The 15975-nt window shown below is 44.8% G+C and overlaps 1 protein-coding gene across 1 annotated transcript in view; it reads left to right on the forward strand.

Moving 5' to 3' along the window:
• The window catches only part of LOC137375617 (collagen alpha-1(XXIII) chain-like), a 339099-nt gene that overhangs the window by 242936 nt on the left and 80188 nt on the right, over positions 1-15975 (forward strand). Inside the window, exon 9 of the mRNA XM_068042994.1 lies at positions 9565-9618. Coding sequence (XP_067899095.1) covers positions 9565-9618 — 54 coding nt within the window. The remainder of the gene's footprint in view (positions 1-9564; positions 9619-15975) is intronic.

Raw genomic sequence — 15975 nt, forward strand, 5'->3', positions numbered from 1 at the left:
ATTTCTTAGGCAGTGCCTTGGGAACGAGGATAACCTTCTTCCACTCCAGGGTTGTGGCTCCTTAGGTAACTGAATAATCCAATCCTGATAGTCCAGATCCCGAAGTTCATTTTGAGGGGGTGGAAGATGCCTGTTTGTGGGTTCTTTAATGTGGGGTGGCCGTTGCACACCGACTACCACATGGTCCGAGCGAAGCAAGGTCTCTGTCCAATGGCAGGGATGGCCGAGACGATTGGAAACCAAGCTCCGCTACACAGATGGGGACTAATACACACACATGCCCAGCATGTCCAGCTGGCGAGCCCGGATGCAGGCTATGTGGATCTGCGTCAGGGTGTTCTTGAAGGGATAACTGAAAACCTACTCCAAGGGTTCCTGTGACAAGGGCCACCCGGGACCCCTCAAGGAGCTGGTAGGAATAGGCTGAAGCAGAAAAACCAGTATAACTAGTGGCCAGTTACAGGCTGAACTCTCTCAATCACAGCAGTGATGGGGGAAGGGCAGTAAACTGATCAGAGTTATTTTAAATATCACAACAGAGCAGCAAGTCAGAGATAATGTTGGGTCTTATAACCAGTATAGTCCAGAGCAAAAGCATCTTCTTGATGTTGCGATAAGTCCAGAAATTTGAAGCTAGGTTTCAAAGATCTAGATGTAGGTTTTTCCAGATCTTTTCCACAACTCACAGATCAGAAAAACAGAAAAAAGCAGCAGATTCTAGATGAAGGTATGGGCGGCACAGTGGCGCAGTGGTTAGCACCGCAGCCTCACAGCTCCAGCGACCCGGGTTCAATTCTGGGTACTGCGACCCGGGTTCAATTCTGGGTACTGCCTGTGTGGAGTTTGCAAGTTTTAGATTAGATTAGATTAGAGATACAGCACTGAAACAGGCCCTTCGGCCCACCGAGTCTGTGCCGAACATCAACCACCCATTTATACTAATCCTACACTAATCCCATATTCCTACCAAACATCCCCACCTGTCCCTATATTTCCCTACCACCTACCTATACTAGTGACAATTCATAATGGCCAATTTACCTATCAACCTGCAAGTCTTTTGGCTTGTGGGAGGAAACCGGAGCACCCGGAGAAAACCCACGCAGACACAGGGAGAACTTGCAAACTCCACACAGGCAGTACCCGGAATCGAACCCGGGTCCCTGGAGCTGTGAGGCTGCGGTGCTAACCACTGCGCCACTGTGCCGCCCAGTTCTCCCTGTGTCTGCGTGGGTTTCCTCCGGGTGTTCTGGTTTCCTCCCACATGCCAAAGACTTGCAGGTTGATAGGTAAATTGGCAATTGCCCCTAGTATAGGTAGGTGGTAGGGAAATATAGGGACAGGTGGGGATGTGGTAGGAATATGTTTTTTCATTCTTTCTAAGCGAGATAGTTGTTTGGGGCTGCAGGTTTAATTTTAACAACTTTACTTCCTCATTGCAGCAGCATGTAGAGTTTGGATATCATTAGCATTTATTGTATCATAGTTCAGTGAGGCCGGCAGTTGCCCCGTATCAAGTTTCAGTGATGTGATGGTTTCAAGCTAAGATACATATTAAGTAAATAATGCCAATCATCATTTATTGGGCTGTTTGGCACAACTGATGAAAACAGAATGTGTAGCTAGTCTTCCAGAAATCGTTAAGCATCACTCCAAATAGGTATCAGCATCTATAGTGGCGCAGTGGTTAGCACCGCAGCCTCACAGCTCCAGGGACCCGGGTTCGATTCCGGGTACTGCCTGTGTGGAGTTTGCAAGTTCTCCCTGTGTCTGCGTGGGTTTTCTCCGGGTGCTCCGGTTTCCTCCCACAAGCCAAAAGACTTGCAGGTTGATAGGTAAATTGGCCATTATAAATTGTCACTAGTATAGGTAGGTGGTAGGGAAATATAGGGACAGGTGGGGATGATTGGTAGGAATATGGGATTAGTGTAGGATTAGTATAAATGGGTGGTTGATGTTCGGCACAGACTCGGTGGGCCGAAGGGCCTGTTTCAGTGCTGTATCTCTAAACTAAACTAAAAAGTAGAGTGTTACATTTTTTCAATGTAGTCCAGTGCATAGGCATGATCTTGATGTCCAGTGCCATGAATTTGAAGCCAGATTTGAGAGTAAAACTACATCCAGGTCTTATCCAGATCTTTAGGTCAGGGGATGAGGTTTGTACCAACAGACAGAGGCTGTTTAAACTAACAGTTAACTTGAAGTTTGGGCTAAAAAATGCACCCACTGTTAGAATCAGGAGAACTTAAAAAGCAGGAGAGAGGATTTAGTGGGGAGAAAGAGCAATGGAAAGAGCAGATGACCACGGATAGATATGGACAGTGAGGAGCTCCCTCGGGAGCTGACTTCCCAGGAGCCATCTTGGTACTATTTATCCATCTGGCAGCTCCCCCAACCCACCCTTCCTCCAACACAAAGCTGTCCTGCAATTATCCAAGCACCTGTTTTACAGCCACCCATTGCTTCGTATTGTCTTGTCTTATCATTCACAAGCGAAAAGGCCACTTGTGAGGCAGTATGCAAAAATGGGCAAGGCAGAAAAGTGGTGTGAACAAATAATATTTATGTGGCACATAAATTAAACATGAATTGAATAATCTAACATTGTGTAACACACCCATATGCAGATTTTTGTGCAACTACAAATATTGTCCTTTTTTTCTGCTACTCCTGCGTGATACAGCCCCTGTGGATTCAGAGGCAGGCTGCTCAAACTCTAACCGATGTCTTCTGGGTTTTGAAGCCTGTGAGAGCCCCATCAAAGACTGTTACACTTGCACCTGTGCAGGGGCAGATTTGGCCATCAAGACATGAGGCAGCAGTTTCCTCCACTGAAAGTTGGCAGTGATGCTTCAGCCACTGGGGGTAAAACTGTAAGGGAGCACTAGGACAGGCAGACACATGGAAGACAGGCACTAAGGGAATGCAAAAGGGTGATTAGTTGACTTTTGTGTGACATGATTTTATTTATAAATTTGGTTTGGAATATTTATTTTGTGGTGGCTTTTGTTATGGCCAAGTGGAAGCTGTGATAGTCAGTATCAGAGAGAAGGTGAGTTTAGGACTGTTGATGAAGAGGGAAGTGGGGTTGCGATTACTAGTATTGCACTCAGATGTGTTCCACCTCGCCCTCCAGCAACTTGGCACCTACACTATCCTTACCCTCTCTCTTGATTGCAGCCCACTCATGCCCAGTGAGTCATCACATGCAAATCCCACCATAGGGTACCCTCTAAATTTGGCAGGAAGGATAGAAAAGCAGAATATTATTTACATGGAGAGAGACTGCAGAATGCTGCAGTACAGCGGGACCTGGGTGTCCTTGTACATGAATAACAAAAAGTCAGCATGCAGGTACAGCAAGTAATTAGGTAGGCAAATGGAATGTTAGCCTTTGTTGCAAGGGGGTGGAGTATAAAAGGAGAGAAGTCTTACTACAACTGTACGGGTGAGACTGCACCTAGAGCACTGTGTACAGTTTTGGTCATTTTATTTAAGGAGGGAAATACTTGCTTTAGAAGCAGTTCAGAGAAGGTTCACTAGGTTGATTGCTGGGATGAGGGGTTTGTCTTATAAGGGAAAGATTGAGTAGGTTGGGCCTGTACTCATTGGAGTTTCGAAGAATGAGTAGGGATCTTATTGAAACATATTCTGTTGGGGCTTGACAGGGTAGATGCTGAGAGGGTGTTTCCCCTTGTGGGGGAATCTAGAACTAGGGGGCACAGTTCAAATGAAGGGGTCTCCCATTTAAGATTGAGATTAGGAGGAATTTCTTCTCTCAGAGGGTCATTAATCTTTGGAATTCTGTACCCCAGCGAGCAGTGGAGGCTGGGTCATTGAATATATTCAAGGCTGCGTTAGACAGATTTTTGATTGACAAGGAAGTCGAGGGCTATGGGTGGGCTGGCAGGAAAGTGGAGTTAAGGCCACAATCAGATCAGCCAGGATCTTCCTGAATGGCAGAACAGGCTCGAGGAGTCGAATGGCCTACTCCTGCTCCTATTTCTTATGATCTTATGCTCTTATATAAATTACATACAGTGTCTGTATCTTCTGGTGGCTGTGAGTGTAAAATCAATTGATGATGCTGTATTCATCAACAGTGTTTTCTTGCTGCTCTTCCACTGCTTGGCCAGGTTGCACCTCTTGGGTATCTGAAAGGAAAAAGGCCCAAGGGTAAGTTAGTGGTGTGGGGAGCAGGAAAGGCAAGAGGTGCATGTTTACCTGATCTGTAGCTTGTAACGTAAAAGAGAGTGGGGGATGAGGGGGGAGGGGGATGTGAGAAGGAAGATTAGGTATGGGGATACCATCATCTTTAGTTTCAGAACTGTCGCTGGCCATGGCTTCAGCAGTTGCAGTCCCAGTAATGGTCAGTACCATTTCCTCCAGAGGGGTTAGGACGTAGAGGTGTACGTGCCCCCCTCTGGTTAGCTCATGCTGCCGCTGGTTGTGTGCCACCTTGTCCTGCAAGAGAAACTGGAGTGTGTCACTGAGGGTCGTGCAAGTTGTTTGACAGATGTGACTGCCATAGTTGAATAGTGTGTGCAACCAGTGAGATGTTGGTGTGTGGCTTGCAGAGTGCTAAGCATGTGAGGGTGAGGTGAGGCATTTAAATGATAGGTATAAGGCCTAATTATTAGGGATTGTTGGTAGGTGAGTGATGGGGGTGTGGTGCATTGAGCAGTGTGTGAGGCTCATGGTGCAGTTGATGGAATGTGGCGTTTGAAGATGCATCAACTGACTTTAACCACTCATGTGAGTCATTGAACGTCCTTGGAACTTGACTTTTGGCATTGACCTCCTCAGCTGTCTGCTCCCACTGCCTTTTGATCATGTGTTTAGAGAGCCATGTTCCCCTGCATATACAGGACACAACGCTTCCTTTCCACCTCCTCCACCAAGACTGCCAGTGCAGCATCCTAAAACCTTGGACTCCCCTCTCTTCTTTATGATGCCATTCCTCACTGGTTCCCAAGTCAGATTTGCTTCAACCATGAATCTCAGCACGCAGCCACAATGCACCTTCCCTTTAAAAGGTGTGCAGGTTAGCTTTAAGTGCTGCTAGCCACTCATGATATTGGCCCCCTGCTGATGTGTCCAGTCAATGACAGCGCAGTTAGCGCTGCCTGGATGCAGAAATCATTGTATGGGCATGGGTTAATCGTGCAACAAGATCCCTGTGCCCATTTTTGAGAGCTATCCAATTTAACCCCCCATACGTTTGAGAATGAGTTGAGGGTTTTTTATCTATACTCTCAAAACAGTTAAAAGTACTCTGCCCGAGTTTAGAAAGTGCCCACGAGGTCTAATAGATCCCCTGAGCACTTTTTAAATGTGGTTTGACATCACATTGGGGTTATACATCCTGTGGTGCCAAGGTCAGGTGGTGTGAAATAATTTCCCTGAGGGGATCTCTCATTGCTATGGGTTGGAGTCAGATACACACATAACTCCAAAATTATAGCATAATTTTTAATATCATTGTGAAGTGGCAGCTGTACAAATATTGCCACAAATCTAACGTGCAACTGAATTTTGGGAAATACGATGTAAATCTGATTTTTATTAGTGCTGTCAGGATGGCCATGGGCTACACTTTCCAACCTATTGACCATGAATTGATCAATAATCTAGCCCATATGTCTTTATCTACCTCCTTTCAGTTGACTGAAATTTATATGTGATATATGATTCTATCTTTTATATTTGCAGAATTGTTGATAATTTGCAAATAGTCAAAGTATTAGTGTGTCCATCATACTCAAGGATGATGGTACTAAAGCAGAAAGGAGCATAAGTTCATGGTAGATGAGTGCATTGATAACTATGCAAAATGATACATGATGGACATGGTCTACCACAAGCCTTACATAACCATGTTCTGGGGGGGAGGGGGGGGGGGGTTCTCCCTCTGACATTGCCAATCCTTCCATCTTTCCTGCTTTGCCTCCACACTGGTATGGCAATGTAGCTCAGAGCCCTTGACTACTTCTCTCACTTCAGCATACAACTGTCATTTGTTAATGACCGGTGTCATGAACATGCTGTGCTGAATAATGATTTTTAATCCATCGGTTGGAAATGTAAATTAAACTTTTAAAAAGGAAGCAGCTAAAATGGCCACTGCAATTCGCATTGAAATACCTCACATTCCAAAGTATCAAGGTGGAGACAAATGTCTGGTTAATCTCCCAGCAGAACAATGGCTTGCTAATTTTGAATGAGCTACCTGCTTATCCATTAACAAGACATTCAAAGCCATCTTGGAACATTAACATTGGTGGAGATGAACCTCAAAGAGTAAACACTGAAACAATGGGACTGGAGAGAGATTGGAATTCTTAACACTTGAACTAATTAAGATGCACAAGAAAGAATACACTGGACAATCATGTGACAGTCTCTCCATCTGTGTGAAAACTTGGAGTTTCTTTTGGCTACAGCAGACAAGGATCTGAGTTTTAACCAGTGCAGGACCAAGTGGGGGGATGGGGGGGGGGGGGGGGTCTGTCGCTCGCTCTCTTTCTCTCTTTCTCTCTCTCTCTCTCTCCAGGCAATGCTGTAATTTCAAACCCTGCCTGTGGGCTGCAAAACATCCAAGTCTATCATTACCGCTGACAGAGACTCCGGGGAGAAAACCATCTGCATCACTGTCTCCAAGAAAACCCTGAACCAGGTGGCCACCTCTACCAGCCAGAAACTTCAGGATCATGAGTTCATCTGGAAGACAACTGAATTACCAGACTCCACAGACTATATTCTTCTATTTGTTCTGGACTCTAATCCAACCAATCTATTCTTCTTCACTCTGTAACCTATTTGTGTGTGTGTGATTATCGTGAGTGTGTGTGTGTGTGAAAGTTGGAGCGTAGTTTATTATTTTACTTGGATCGGGTTTCGGTTTTAAGTACAAAAACTAACTTCTGTCTTGTTTAAACTCAAGAAAACCTGTCCAATTTATTTTTTATGATCATAGTACATCAAGGGTTAAACACTCACGTAATGGGTAAGCATATCCACTGTTTAAAAGAAATAAACCCCTGTTGCGGTCAAACAAGGAGAAGGACAAGAGGGCAGCCTTTTGGCCCCTCCTCACCTGATTGTAATGTCAGGGTTTCCCAAGAGTCAACAGCCATTTTGCATTGCTACAAATGAATCTTCAGTGTGCATTTGTAGTGCCTTTGGTGTCTGCTGTGCTTTTTTCTGTTATTCACTAGTTCTTCATAAAGTGCCTATTTTAGTAACCATATGTCATCCATCATTACAGTATGTTCAGCCCAATGGAGCTGAGCATTGATTATTATAGCTTCAATGCCAGTGCTGTCAGCACATCCCAGTACGTCATCGTTTGTGATTGTGTCCTGTCACCTAATATGATGTAAGGTCCAAAAGTAGCTTTGGTGAATTCTTTCCAGCTGTTGTCTGTGCCTTCTGTAGAGTGTCCATGTTTTGCATACATATAGGTATCAACAGTATTGCATGACTCCTTCATAACACAGCATGCTTTGACGACTTTATGTCATTATTAGCATCTTTTTTAATATTGTCAATTTTCTTAATTTTATCTGATTAGAATGGTGTCGCCACCTGTTGGAAAGTCTAGATGCTGAGAAAGGGGAAGGCCCCCTAATATGCTTAATCTTTTTTATCGCATAGTGTCTAGGATAGAATCATTTTCAAAAACATGCATACCTAAGGGGACAAAATAGATGTATTTCTTTCCTGCTGTGTCTGCTTCCTTTGTTATTTAGCCAGATATTTTCTCCACTTAGGGAATGAGCATTTTATTAAACCAGTGCATTCACTTTTGGAGTGATGTAATCATCCTCAACCCAGTGGAAATGGCACAGCAGCATCCCAAAAATAGTGACGTGTGACTTATTGCCCAGTTCACCCTGACAGTGTGGCTGACATTACATTCCCAAAGGACAACCATTGAGTGGCAGGAATGGCCAGCTGAGTTCGGCAGGAGGCAATTTTAATATGCAAATTGGGATTCTATGACAATTGGTATTTTAGGGCTCCATTGGGTGGAGCCTGTCGTGTGTATTTTCTGTGACGTTTTAGCTGGTGGTCCAGCCGAAGAGGAGTCCATAAGATAAATTTTAATTCATTTTGGTGGAACTAGGGGGAGCAGGAGTTTTCCTCCGTCCACAAAAAAAAATGACCTGAGCCTATGCTGCATTGGGCCCAACCCCCAAGAACAGCGCCCTTCCCACAGACCTATATTTCTGCTGCAGCAGCCCAGAGCATCTCTGGGGCTCTCGATTTCCATCCACAGCCTGCTGACCATATGTTAATATCCCAGCCCTCAAAACTGGCCTGGCTTTCTATCAGGACTATTAAGCGACCAGCAGAACACCGCTCAGGGCAAAATCTACCCCAGTGTTTAATATGCTAAAGCTTTAATTGCAGTCTTGTTTGCTTTGTTCTGTCAGTAAGTCAAGTAAAACATTGACCAGTAGCTGAAATAAAGTCTAACAAACATCCAAATGTTTCAACAATTGAACTTGATCCTAGAAAGGAGCCCGATTATTCAATTTGAATATCCTGACACATTAGGAAGTGTAGCTGCAGGCTAAAGGGCATCCTTTCTGTTTTAATTCCTACGGATGTTTGACAGCCTTACACAATTGTGAAAGCTACGGGCTGGAATTTCACACTGGGTGGGAGACACTGCCCACTGGCCGAAAAGTCTGTAGCAAGCCCATCTCCGCTGGGCCTGGGGAGCTTGGCTGGGAATATTTTGCTCCCCACACCCTTAATTGGTCTTGGGCAGGACTTCACTTCCTTGAGGCAGGCAGCTCCACCTAATGGAGCTGCCAGCCAATCAGTAGGCCAGCAGCTCTTAGTCCCAGCAGCAACACTGGGAGCAGTGGCCACTGTTGGTACTACATCCAGCCATTGGCAGCAACAGGAAGGACGGCCCCAGAACTCAAGTAAATTTTTAGGGCCTCGCCTGGGACAATTGGCTGGGCCCCAGCGAGGCAAGGGGGGGGGGGGTTGGTTAGGGGGTGGGGGTTTGTTGTGCGTTGGGGGTGGTTGGAGCTTCGGGGACGGCCCTCTGAGGGGCACAGGGTGCCCAATCAGGACAGCCACCTCCCCCCAGCCTGCAAGAAGGCCGCCTGGTTTTAACCTTCCTGTGGCACGGAAGGAGGCCCTTAAGTGACAGTTAATTGGCCTCTATGGAGGGTTCATCCTGAATGTCCTTAACAGCAAAGATTGGCTTTTGTAACCCTTTTCCCACTCACCTTTGGAAGGGTATGAATTCTCAGAGCAGCACCATAAATGGGTGAAAAGTGTATTAATGTTTTTTCCTGACGTTAGACAAATTTGAATTGAAATCTTTTTCATTAAGACTAACAAGGATTAGAAAATACCCCCTTAGTTTGCTCCTTGTTCAGCTCTTTTTACAGGACTTGTCATTTATCAGCCAACATAATACAAATGTTGAATGCTGACATGAATGCTGTTAATATAGTGATAAAAAAAACAGTCTGTTTTGAGGGTGTATGTTTACTGAATATTTTGCGATTTGTACTTACACGCTCCTCATTTATTCAGGGAGAAAAGGGTATTGCGGGCCCCCAGGGATTACGTGGATTGGTAGGATTAAAGGTAAACAATAAATTTACTTCATTTTCTAAATATATAGACAATGCAAGTTCCCCCGAGCGTCTGCCTTAACTTCAGCAGGACATCCACAGAAGCCCAAAAGTTTTAAGCACAATAATAATTGTTTTATATCACTGAAGCTTTTTACAACTCATGAAAGAATTATCCTTCAAATAGCTTTACCATAAAAAGGATAAATTATTATCCATATTATCCTGAAGGATAAATTATTGTGACATAACTGTAATTTAGTTGCATGATAATCAATAATTGATTACCAGGAGGTATAAGAACATAAGAACTAGGAGCAGGAGTAGACAATTCAGCCCCTCGAGCCTGCTCCGCCATTCAATACAATTATGGCTGATCTCATCTTGGCCTCAACTCCACTTTTCTGCCTGTTCTCCATAACCCTTCATCCCATTTCTAATTAAAAATCTGTCCATCTCCTCCTGAAATTTACCCAGTGTCCTGGCATCCACCGCACTCTGGGGTAATGAATTCCACAGATTCACTACCCTTTGAGAGAAGTAATTTCTCCTGATCTCTGTTTTAAATCTGCTACCCCTTATCCTGAAACTATGACCTCTCGTTCTAGATTGCCCCACAAGAGGAAACATCCTCTCTATGTCTACTTTGTCAATCCCCTTAATCATCTTATATACCTCAATTAGATCTCCTCTCATTCTTCTAAACTCCAGAGAGTAAAGGCCTAAACTGTTCGATCTCTCTTCATAAGACAAACCCCCCATCTCTGGAATCAATCTAGTGAACCTCTGAACTGCGTCCAATGCAACTACATCCTTTCTCTACTAAGGGGGCCAAAACTGTACACAATACTCCAGGTGCGGTCTCACTAATGCCTTATACAGTTGCAGCAACACTTCCCTACTTTTATATTCTATTCCTTTAGCAATAAATGTCAAAATTCCATTTGCCTTCCTTATTACCTGCTGCACCTGCAAACTAGTTTTCTGCGATTCATGCACGAGGACACCCAGATCCCTCTGCACCGAAGCACTCTGAAGTTTCTCTCTATTTAGATAATAATTTGCCTTTCTATTCTTCCGACCAAAATGGATAACCTCACACTTATCCATGTTAAAATCTATCTACCAAATTTTGGCCCATTTATCTAATCTATCCATATCCATTTGTAGATTTCTTATTTCTTTAGTGCAACTTACTGTCCCACCTATTTTAGTGTCATCTGCAAATTTGGCTATAGTACCTTCTATCCCTGCATCCAAGCCATTTATATGGATTATAAATAGTTGGGGCCCGAGGACCAAACCCTGTGGCACCCCACTAGTTACATCTTGCCAACCAGAAAAAGACCCATTTATCCCAACTCTGTTTTCTGTTGGTTAGCCAATCCTCTATCCAAGCTAATAAATTACCCCTAACCCCATGTGAACGTACCTTGTGTATTAACCTTTTGTGCAGCACCTTATCAAATGCCTTCTGGAAGTCCAGATAAACTACATCTACAGGATCCCCATTATCCACTTTGCTTGTTACATCTTTGAAGTACTCTAGCAAATTAGTCAAACACGATTTACCCTTCATAAAACTATGCTGACTCTGATGGATTGCATTTAACTTTCTAGATGTCCTGTTATTACTTCCTTAATAATAGATTCGAACAATTTCCCAACGACAGATGTTAAACTAACTGGTCTATAGTTTCCTACTTTCTGCCGCCCTCCCTTTTTGAATAAGAGCGTTACATTAGCTTTTTTCCAATCCACTGGAACCTTTCCCGTATCCAGAGAATTTTGGAATATTATAACCAATGGATCCACTATCTCCACTGCCACTTCCTTTAAGACCCTAGGTTGTAGGGCATCAGGCCCTGGGGACTTGTCTGCTTTCAACCCCAATAGTTTGCTCAGTACTTTTTCCCTAGTGATGATGATTGTTCTAAGTTCCTCCCTTTCTATAACCTCTGCATTACCTGGTACTATTGGTATGGTAACTTTATATTTTACATATCAATCCACCTTCACAGAATTCAGTTCAATTCCAGATTCAGTTAATCTAAGCATAGTAAAGAATTGTTTTAGACAGCAAGCCATGTTCCAGTGAATTTACAGTGCTAACACACTCCCCAGAAGGATCGCAAACATTTTGCCCAAGTCCTGATGTTATTATACATGTAATCCGTTGCCATTATACAGTGACTGTTTTCTAGGTTCTTGTCCATTTATCAGGATTTGCTGACAAAACTCTGCACATGATTTATAATTTCAGCACTGCTGCCCCTTTGAGGTCATCCCAGAATGTTGTAGAAATATCTTCATGCCATGCACAGAACTTTACTCATGTGCTGCCAAGTAGCAAATCAGTGGGGGAATTTTAATTGCCCGGACTCATCAGAAGCCAGACTGAGCAAGGGTTAAAATGGTCCATTTCCTGGTCCATTCCCATCCTATGTCAATTTCAAAGCTGCTGTTTTTTGGGGCACTTGTGGCCATTTTCTTGATTTGGTATTGTAGCTGCTGACTTAGCAGGGCACCCACCAGCTGCCTAAGGCCAATTTAAAGTAAGAATGCACCTCTTCTAGAGATGTTGCATTCCCTGATACCAGATTTGCTTGTTATACTGCGGGAGAATGAGTCACAGGCTGCCCCCAGTTTTCAAATATCTCCCTGGAGGGTCTTGTGAAGGTGGTTAGGGCAAGGAGAGAGCTGGGGCATATTGTAGGGAACCACCCCCCACTGCCCACTGACCCGTCCAAACACCTGAACTCTGTTTCACAGCCCTGTGTGTAGTCAGTCTTCATCCATGGTGTTATTCAGGAGGGGTTGCGGATGGGTGTTACGAGCCATTAATTCCTCCAGCAGCCACTGTCACTTTGGTGGAATGGTCAAATAATGTTGCAAGGTCGGGGCTCGGTGTGGTTCATTGTCGCAGAATAAATGCATCAGGACAGCTCAAAGGCAATTCGGGATGGCCAATAAATGCTGGCCTTGCCTGCGATGCTCACATCCCATGACTGAAAATAAAAAGTTACCTGGGTACCTTACACAAACTTGGATGAACCTGTTTCTGTGATCACAGATCAGCTGGATGTTAATTGAGAAGTAGCCCTTTAATATTCATGAATGAAGCCAGCTGTTATTCTGGTCCCCTGATGGCAACACATTTGCAATTAACAATGCCCTGGACATAAGGGAAGCCAGCCACTGCTGCAAATTCATGAGCTCTCCTGTTGAGTGTTGGCAACAATGGGAAAAATAATGTACTGTTTAGCCCTAGCATTGCTGATCTGCTTAATGCAGCTGTGGAGTGCAGCCTGGGAAATGGGGAAGACACCCACTGTAGCAGTCTAGAAGGAGCGGCTGCCAGAGAAGTTAAGGGCTGTGGTGACTTTGACAGCCACAAAGCATGGTACCTTGGTACAGTTGCAGGAGACTGCAGAGGCCTACAAAGGTAAAGCAAAGTCTCCTGATGTACTGCACCTCGGATAGATCCAAGAAAGTGACTCTTGGTCTGTACACCCTGTGTAATGGGCAAAGCCTCCTGTGAGCTGTCCCCTTCACTTTCTGTCTTCTAAATGACCCAGCTGTTGTATGTACTGGTTGCAATGGCCACTGCCGCTGCTGCTGTATTTCTTTCCCCATCCGAATGCAACTAGGAATATTAGCTCCCATAGATAGAGCTTACTGAACTCAGAGGAAACTTACTGCCTTTGAAGATTTTTTGTGGTCAGGAGCAAAAGTGGGTGATTTGTTTTATATTTGTTTTATGGGATGTGGGCATCACTGGCAAAACCAGCATTAGTTGCCCATCCCTAATTTCCCTTCAGTAGGTGGTGGTGAGCCACCTTCTTGAATCGCTGCAGTCCTTCTGGTACGGGTACACCCACAGTGCTGTTAGGGAGGGAGTTCCAGGATTTTGATCCAGCAACAGTGAAGGAACGGCGATATATTTCCAAGCCAGGATGGTGTGTGGCAGATGGTTGTGTTCCCATGCATCTGCTGCCCTTGTCCTTCTACGTGGAAGAGGTTGGAGTTTTGGAAGGTGCTGTCGAAGGAGGCATGGTGAGTTGCAGCAGTGCATCTTGTAAATGGTACACACTATTACCACTGTACGTCGGTGGAGAGAGTGAATGTTTAAGGTGGTGAAGGGGGTGCCGATCAAGTGGGCTGCTTTGTCCTGGTGTCGAGCTTCCTGAGAGTTGTTGGAGCTGTACTCATCCAGGCAAGTGGAGAGTATTCCATCACACTCCTGACTTGCGCTTTGTTGATGGTAGACAGGCTTTGGGGAGTCAGGAGGTGGATTACTCACCACAGAATTCCCAGCCTCTGATCTGCTCCTGTAGCCACAGTATTTATATGGTTGCTCCAGTTCAGTTTCTAGTCAATGGCAACCCCCAGGATGTTGAAAGTGGGAGATTCAGCAACGGTAATGTTGTTGAATGTCATGAGGCGATGGTTAAATTCTCTCTTGTTGGAGATGTTCATTGCCTGGCACATGTGTGACACGAATTTACTTGCCACTTATTAGCCCAAGCTCGAATGTTGTTCAGGTCTTGCTGCATCTGGACACGAACTGCTTCAGTACCTGAGGAGTTGTGAATGGTACTGAACATCGTACAATCATCAGTGATCATCCCCACTTCTGAACTTATGGTGGAGGGAAGGTAATTGATGAAGCAGCTGAAGATGTTTGGGCCTAGGACACTACCCTGAAGAACTCCTGCAGCGATGTCCTGGAACTGAGATGATAGGCCTCCCATGACCACAACCGTCTTCTTTTGTGCTAGGTATGACTCCAACCAATGGAGAATTTTCCCCCTGATTCCCATTGACTTCAGTTTGGCTAGGGCTGCTTGATGCCACACTCAGTCAAATGCTGCCTAGATATCCGGGGAAATCACTCTCACCTCACCTCGAGTTCAGCTGTTTTGTCCATGTTTGGACCAAGGCTGTAATGAGGTCAGGAGCCAAGTGGTCTTGGCAGAACCCAAACTGAGCATTATTGAGCAGGTTGTTGCTGTTTAAGTGGCGCTTGATAGCAGTGTTGGCGACACCTGTCATCACTTTGCTGATGATCGTGAGTAGAGTGATGGGGTGGTAATTAGCCAGATTGGATTTATCCTGCTTTTTGTGGATAGGATATACCTGGGCAATTTTCCAAAGTGTCGGGTCGATGCCAGTGTTGTACCTGTACTGGTGCAGCTTGGCTAGAGGCACAGCCAGTTCTGCAACATAAGTCTTCAGTTCTATAGTTTGATATTGACAGGACCCATAGCCTTTGCTGGTGTTGGCCGCCTGCTTTCACAATCTTATCAGATGCAGCCAATTAAGAGGCCGCCTCCCAGAGCTCTGTCCAATTGGTGGGTGGAACAGGCACCCGGCTGGCCCAATGGGAGGTCCCACAGTGATGTCCTGCCGGCAGCCCCACTGGGAAAGGTGGGCGCTGCTACAGCAGACAGGAGAACGCAAGTTGGAGGCGACCTGAGAAGATATATGAAATTATTAAAATTGTTTATGGTCACAGCTACCAGGTCATCATTGTAGAGGGGGATCCCCTCGACAGGGAGGCCTGTGGCTGCAGTTATGGCTCTGTGGCAGAAGTGGCTTTGGAGTTGGAGGGTAGTTAAATAAAGGAGGCCTTTCCTCTCCAATAGGTCCTCAAGTGGCCAGTTAGTTGTCACTAATAGGCTACCCACTACTTCCGGGTGGGTAGCCTCTTCTGTTGCTCATCTGCCTCCGGCAAGATCGCCCAGAGGCAGGAATGCGTTGGCCCGCCAATTCGATGGCGACCTTTCAGATTTCCCTCCTGGTCCTGCCTCCATGGGTGTCATAAGATTCCACCCAATGAAACTACGAATATTGTGACATGAACGATAATTAAGGTGGCATCAGTAAAGATCGAACTTTTAGTTAGAAATAGGTTTTTGAAGAATTGAAAGCAGCAAGATTTATATTGCTCATTGAAGGACATGGAAGAGATTAAGGTGTAACGATTCAGGCATGGCACAGTATGAGGATTAGAGGTTAAGTACATCATAGGCATGCAAACTTAAGAGTTGATGAATATGGAGTGGAATATCTCCAAAGATTGGATAGAGTTAAAATTGAGAGTTGAGATGATCATTGATATGAAGAAGGAACAGGAGAGGTAATAGCCCTGGGAAACCCGTGAATTAATGGAAAAAGAATGGGAGGATGAGTCTTTGATCATGGAAAAGACAATGTAATTTGAGAGCATGTTGGATAGTTAGTTGCATTTGACAGCTTTACGAGTGGTTTCCCAGAGTTTACAAGCAGAGATGCCATTGACTCACAATGCTTCAGACAGACTACAATGTCAAGTGTGATGGGCACAATCTTTATGAGAGACTAAAAC

Source organism: Heterodontus francisci, chromosome 12 (genome assembly GCF_036365525.1).
Source record: "Heterodontus francisci isolate sHetFra1 chromosome 12, sHetFra1.hap1, whole genome shotgun sequence".
Classification (NCBI taxonomy): domain Eukaryota; kingdom Metazoa; phylum Chordata; class Chondrichthyes; order Heterodontiformes; family Heterodontidae; genus Heterodontus; species Heterodontus francisci.